The sequence below is a fragment of the Chlorella variabilis genome (genome assembly GCF_000147415.1).
Source record: "Chlorella variabilis unplaced genomic scaffold CHLNCscaffold_4, whole genome shotgun sequence".
Taxonomy (NCBI): Eukaryota; Viridiplantae; Chlorophyta; class Trebouxiophyceae; order Chlorellales; family Chlorellaceae; genus Chlorella; species Chlorella variabilis.
In genome coordinates this window covers 1949667-1955312 of record NW_005435084.1, presented here as the reverse complement: position 1 = coordinate 1955312, position 5646 = coordinate 1949667, and the positions used below count along the sequence as shown (strand labels likewise).

At 69.9% G+C, this 5646-nt stretch overlaps 4 protein-coding genes across 4 annotated transcripts in view; 3 read left to right on the top strand and 1 right to left on the bottom strand.

Moving 5' to 3' along the window:
• The window catches only part of CHLNCDRAFT_56045 (hypothetical protein), a 2510-nt gene extending 1371 nt beyond the window's left edge, over positions 1-1139 (bottom strand). The window contains exons 1-4 of the mRNA XM_005850117.1: positions 1098-1139; positions 862-888; positions 531-676; positions 213-330 (exon numbers count right to left, since the gene is read on the bottom strand). Coding sequence (XP_005850179.1) covers positions 213-330; positions 531-676; positions 862-888; positions 1098-1113 — 307 coding nt within the window. The 5' untranslated portion in view covers positions 1114-1139. The remainder of the gene's footprint in view (positions 1-212; positions 331-530; positions 677-861; positions 889-1097) is intronic.
• Positions 1140-1283: 144 nt separating this feature from the next.
• CHLNCDRAFT_30168 (hypothetical protein) lies at positions 1284-2632 on the top strand. The gene is made up of 5 exons (XM_005850373.1): positions 1284-1337; positions 1491-1598; positions 1781-1886; positions 2009-2233; positions 2384-2632. Exons 1-5 carry the CDS (start codon positions 1290-1292, stop codon positions 2473-2475), a joined length of 579 nt encoding a protein of 192 aa, XP_005850435.1. The 5' UTR covers positions 1284-1289; the 3' UTR covers positions 2476-2632.
• A 29-nt stretch (positions 2633-2661) lies between these two features.
• CHLNCDRAFT_34478 (hypothetical protein) lies at positions 2662-3974 on the top strand (the record flags this gene model as incomplete). The annotated part of the gene is made up of 4 exons (XM_005850372.1): positions 2662-2855; positions 3025-3098; positions 3334-3434; positions 3619-3974. 4 exons carry the CDS (start codon positions 2662-2664, stop codon positions 3778-3780), a joined length of 531 nt encoding a protein of 176 aa, XP_005850434.1. The 3' UTR covers positions 3781-3974.
• Positions 3975-4227: 253 nt separating this feature from the next.
• Positions 4228-5306, top strand: CHLNCDRAFT_20637 (hypothetical protein; the record flags this gene model as incomplete). The annotated part of the gene is made up of 4 exons (XM_005850371.1): positions 4228-4317; positions 4573-4674; positions 4811-4904; positions 5173-5306. Coding segments are annotated over 4 exons (420 nt in total), but the record flags the coding sequence as incomplete, so codon positions are not given.
• Between the last annotated feature and the right edge of the window lie 340 nt (positions 5307-5646).

Below are 5646 nucleotides of genomic sequence, written 5' to 3'. Positions count from 1 at the left end.
ACCAGAGCCTATACCAATGCCTGAGTACCTCAGGTCCCTGAGCTCATCCAGCCGGCCTCCCTGTCTGGCACCATTTCACGCCGTTCAATGCTCTGCCACCGCAGGGGCAGCGCCGCTCCAGCGCGGCCAGGCGGCAGGCGCCAGCCGCTCCAGCGAGCCGGGCGGGCGGGCGGGCGGGCGGGCGGGCTGGCGGGCGAGGCGTCGTCGCTCACCCAGCTTCTTCACCAGCTTCTTGTTCTTGTTCAGCTTCTTCAGGTCGTCCACGGTCATGGCATCCACGCCCATGGCCTTGGCCTCCTCGCAATGCTTGTGGTCACCCAGCACGCACACCTGCAGGGGGGCGGTGCGGCAGCAGCGGCAGCAGCGGTGGGCACCAGGCTGGCCAGCACAATTTGGCTGTGCCTGTGCGCACAGGGTGTTGCCCGTCAGCGACACCCTGTGCGGTAGCAGCAGGCTGCCGGGAGTGGGCGGCCAGAGGGCGGAGTGCGCCCCAACACCGCTGCCTGCGTCTTTCAGGCGTGGCAGCACACCTTCATGCCCGGGCGCGGGCAGTAGGGCAGCTTCACGGAGCCGCTGAAACGCTTGTCCTTCTGCGGGTCATAGTTCTTCAGCCCGATCTGCAGCTCCACCGTCTCCGTGAACTTGCGCTGCTTGTCCTTGGCGCCGCCCAGCACGCCTGCAGGGGGAGAGCGGGCGGCGGCGGCGGGGTGAGCAGCGGCGGCTCGCCGGCCCTGATCTGCGTCCTCCCCAGGTGTTGCTGTAGCTCCACAGGGTCTCCAAGCCCTGCTAAGCCTCTCTTGCATGCCTCCGGCGGGGAAGCTCCCCGCCCCGCTGCAGGGCACACATCGCTGCCAAACGCACCGGCGATGCCCTCACGCAACACTTCGCCTGCAGGGAAGGGGCAGAGGGGGTTGGCAGTGGCCGCCGCAGGTCAGGCCCCGCAGTGCAGGACGGATGGGCTGCCGGGATGGACAAGTATGCAATCTGAGCCTGGTGCTGGAAGTGCAGGCGGGGCAGCGGCCCACGGGGCGGCCATGGCATGCGCAGGCCTCCCCTTAGTGAAGCCCCTGCGTTTTACAAGGTGCAGCAGACAGTACCTGATACTTTAGACATCTTGGCTTGCTCAGAGCTGTGCCCACAGCTGTGAAAGAGGCCGAGACTGGCCCCCATGCCGGCTACATGTTTTTCTCCTGAGGAAAGACCCAGGCCGGGCGCCCAAAGCGCTCCATCGGCACCCCCTGGCTGCTTGCCACACACAGGGATCGGGCTGGGAGCTGTTGGGGCGCCGCATGGCCGAGACGCTGCTGGTCACTCCTGGGGAGCGCCTGGCACTGGTTGTGAGTGCCCCACCACGCTGCTGCGCACCAGCGCGATCACAGTGTTGTACCGAGGAGCCCCACCGTTCCCCACAGCCCTGCCCATGCCGCCAGCGCTGCCGCTCCTGCTGCCGCCGCCGCCTCTTTCGACGACCCCACCCACCCTGCTTGCAGGCTGAATACGACGCCGGCAGCGGCACCTGCGTCAAGGACAAGTTCATCTGCGCCACGCTCGTGGGCTCCAAGCGCGTGTTGCCTGCAGGGGAGGGCGAGGCAGAGCAGGTGCGGCAGAGCACCTGCGGACACCACAGCAGCAGCGCTCGCACACATAACAATCAGCAGATGGGTGGCCAGCTGCAAGCCACATGCTCGACTCGCCGCATCACCTCTGCACCACCTCCCGCGTCGCCACTGTGCGCACCATGCCGTAGACTGCTGCTGCTGCTGCTGCTGCGCTGCTGCAGCGGCCTCGAGTGGAGGTCGTCCGCAGCGGCGTGGAGCCGGTGGTGCCGCGTGTGGGAGACACAGTCACCGCGCGCGTGGTGCGCATCAACCCGCGGCTGGCGGCAGGTGCGGGGGATGGTTGGGTCCCTGCGGGTGGTTGGCATGCACAGCTGGTGACCGCCAGCCCGTGCCGGCATCCTCCCGGCTCGCCCTGCCGCCTCCCCACTCCTTTACCGTGTGGCGTGCAGTGGACATCCTGTGCGTGGGCCCCAAGCCGGTACGGCAGCGGTACAGCGGCGTGATCCGCGTGCAGGACGTGAGGGCCACCGAGATTGACAAGGTGCAGGTGCAGGCCAGCTTCCGCCCCGGCGACGTCGTGCGCGCCGAGGTGCTGTCCCTGGGCGACGCCCGCTCCTACCACCTCACCACCGCCAAGAACCAGCTGGGCGTGGTGTACGCCAAGAGCGTGGCGGGTGGGTGCGCCGCCGCCCCATGCCTGCCGGCGTGTGCAGGCGGCCAGCCCACGCGCGCGGCGCCGCTCAACCTCGGCCTGCCGGCTGGGCCTGCCAGCCCGAGCGGGGGCTGCAATGCACGCCGGCCGCCGCCCCTTCCCTCCCCTGCAGGCGTGCCCATGGTGCCGATCAGCTGGCAGGAGATGCAGTGCCCCCACACCCGCGCCGTGGAGAACCGCAAGGTCGCTAAGCTGGACGCCTGAGCCTCCTGTAGCCGCCCAGACCTCGACCCAGAGCCGACCGCCTGAGCCTCCTGTAGCCTTGCCTGGACCTCAACCTTAGCAAGCAGCAGCCTAGTAGACCGTCATCCTTTCCATAGCAGCAGCCGGTCCCCCAGCGCCAGCCAGCGGCTGCAGCCTGCGAGGCCTTGCCCACGTGCGCGCACAGGCATGGGCCCCGCCGCGCGCCTCGAGCGCACCGTGTTTGTCACCGTCGGCACCACCAAGTTTGACGCGCTCATCCGCGCCGTGGACCAGCAGGCATTCGCCGACGTGCTGGTGGCGGCAGGGTACACGCGCCTCGTCATGCAGATTGGCAGGTGGGCAGGGGGTGAGGCGGTGGGAGGGCCGGGCAGGAGGCTTGTGTGGGCCCGGCAGGAGGAGGCCCGGCACAGGCTGCCGGCTGCCCACCCCGCATGCCCAGCGCGCGGCGCCCCGCCTGCTTGCCCTGCTGCGGTGGCGCAGGGCGGACTACACGCCCCGCCGCCTGCTGCCTCCCAACCGGCGCTCCGCGGCGCTGCACAACGGGCTGAGTGTGGAGTACTTTGACTTTGCGCCCTCGCTGGCGGAGCACCTGCGCGCCGCCGCGCTCGTCATCAGCCACGCGGGTGGGAAAGGGGGGTGGGGCGGCTGGGCGGGCCAGGCCGGCTTGCCTGCCCAGCCGCCTCCTGGACCATCCTGCAGGCATGCCGGCCGGCCTCCCTGCTCGTTGTGGCCGCCGCATTGCTAGCTAGCCCTGCCCCTGTCATTACTCGCCCTGCGCCCGCCGATTCGCCACTGGCGCCGCCCCCTGCGCCCCCTCCCGCAACATGCCTTGCGCTGCCTGGCGCCGTCTCCCCGCAGGCTCTGGCAGCATCTTTGAGGCGCTGCGCCTGCGCCTGCCGCTGGTGGTGGTGCCCAACCCTCTCCTCATGGACAACCACCAGGCGGAGCTGGCCACAAAGGTGGGGTTTGGGTGGGCATGGGATGGGCCGCGGGCTGCCCCGCTAGCCAGCGCGGGGCGCCGCCATGCACAGAAGACGCCGCGGTGGAGGGCAAGGGACCCCCTTCCTGCCCTTCTCGCTCCCTGCCTGCCCTGCCTGCCACAGCCTGCGCCCTTGACCTCCCCCGGGATATGCCCGGCCGCAGCTGGAGAGCGAGGGCTATCTGTTCGCGGCCACCACCGATGGCCTGGCGGCGGTGGTGGCGGGCATGAACCCCGCGCGCCTGGTGCCCTACGAGAAAGGCGACCCTGCCGGCATCGTGCGGCACATAGACGGCGTCATGGGCGTGCGGGCCAAGCCGCTGTAGCGAGCCTTTGTTGGCCCCAACATGGCCCCAGCTGCTACCACCACAACGCTAGCACCAGCTGTGGCGGCGCAGCCCGGCCGTTGTTGTTATCAGGGCTGGCTCCCTGTATGCTTAAAGTTAATCCTCCTTTAGCACGCTCAATTGACGACATCCATCCATTGACATACACGTATGTGTGATTCGTGATACATGACCGCCAGCGCCGCCCGTCCGCTGAGCCGCCGCAGCGCAGCAGACACCAGCCCCAGGGGAACTCCTCCTGGACAAACCCTTTTGCTCCTCGTCCCTCGGAGGCTTGCAGACCCATTTCCTAGCTGCGCAGAGCTACACTATGGAGACTCTTGGGCGCGAGGACATAGAGAGGTGCAGGCGGCTAGCACAGGATTGGCATGAACCTGGCACGCTACTGCGGGTGGCCTGGGGCGTGGGCAGCCCGCCTGATCGGCCATGCCCTGTGCTGCCTGCAGGCTGATGTTCTTTGAGCAGGCGCGGGAGCAGGCGGAGCGCGAGTTCAAGACAAACAACAAGGATGCGATGGTGCGGGTGGCGGCGCCGGGCGGGAGACAAGGCAGCCCTGAGTTGCCGCCGCTCGGCGCGCGAGCTGCAGCCTGGCTCTCCGCTCCTCCTCTCTGCAACGCCAGCTCTGTGCATTCAGGAACCATGCTGGTAGCTGGTGGCAGAGGGTTCCGGGTGCACACCCACGCGGCAGCGCAGGCGGCGCAGACGCACTCTGCCGGCGCCTCGCCGCCTGGGCTTCTGTCCGCTCACCTGCCAGCCCTTGCCGGCGTGCAGGCCCTGACCAAGTGGGGGGGCGCGCTGCTGGAGCTGGCCCACTTCCGGCAGGGCGGGGAGGCGTACGAGATGATTGAGGAGGCGATCGCCAAGTTTGAGCAGGTGGGCGGGCGGGGCGCCTGGGCTGGAGATGGGCGGCCATGCCTGCCTCGGCTGGAGACGGGCGGCCACGCCACCAGCCCTGCCCTGCCCCAGCCGGGTGCCGTGCCTGCCCCTGCCCTCGTCCTGCGCGGCGCAGGCTCTGGGGATTGACGAGAAGCGCCACGACGCGCTGTGGTGCCTGGGCAACGCCTACACGTCCCAGGGCTTTCTGTCGGCAGAGTCGGCCTCGGGTGGGTGGCCAGGCAGCAGCGGCGGGCCAGGGGCTAGGCGGGGGCGGGGCAGGCTGTGCTGCATGGGCTGGCGTCGGCTCCCTGCTCTCTGCCTGCGCCTCCCCGCCACCTCCATGCCACCGACCGCTCGCGCTCCTGCTGTGCCGCGCCGCGCCACGTCGCGTGCTGCCTGGCGTGCCCCGGCTTTGGGCCGCCCGCCCCCTGCCCGCCACCTCACCCGCGCCTCTGCCCCTTCCTGCGCCCGCGCCCCCTTACATTGCGGCCGCAGCCCGCCAGTACTTTGAGCGGGCGGGGGAGTGCTTCCGCAAGGCGGTGGATCTGGAGCCGGGCAACGAGTCGTACCGCCGAGCGCTGGACATGTCTTCCAAGGCGCCGCAGCTGTACCAGGAGCTGCAGCGGCAGCTGCAGGCGGCGGGCGCGGGCGGCGGCTCGCCGCGCGCCGCCGAGCCCCGCGCCTCCCCCAAGCAGGTGGGCCGGGGTCCCGCCGGATCCTGTGAGGGCGGCGCCGTGCCGCTACATGCCCGCCGCCGAGGATGGGCAGAGGACCTGAGGGGGCGGGGCGACATGCCGGCACCCCCCTCCTCTCGGAACGCGACCTGCCCCCTCTGCGACCCCACCCTCCACCACCCCACCGCCATCGCCCACCCGCCCACCCACCCCCCACACACACATACACACTCTCTCGCTCTGTCCCCCTGGGTGCAGAAAGGGGCTGGTCAGCTACTTTGGTACGACATCCGCG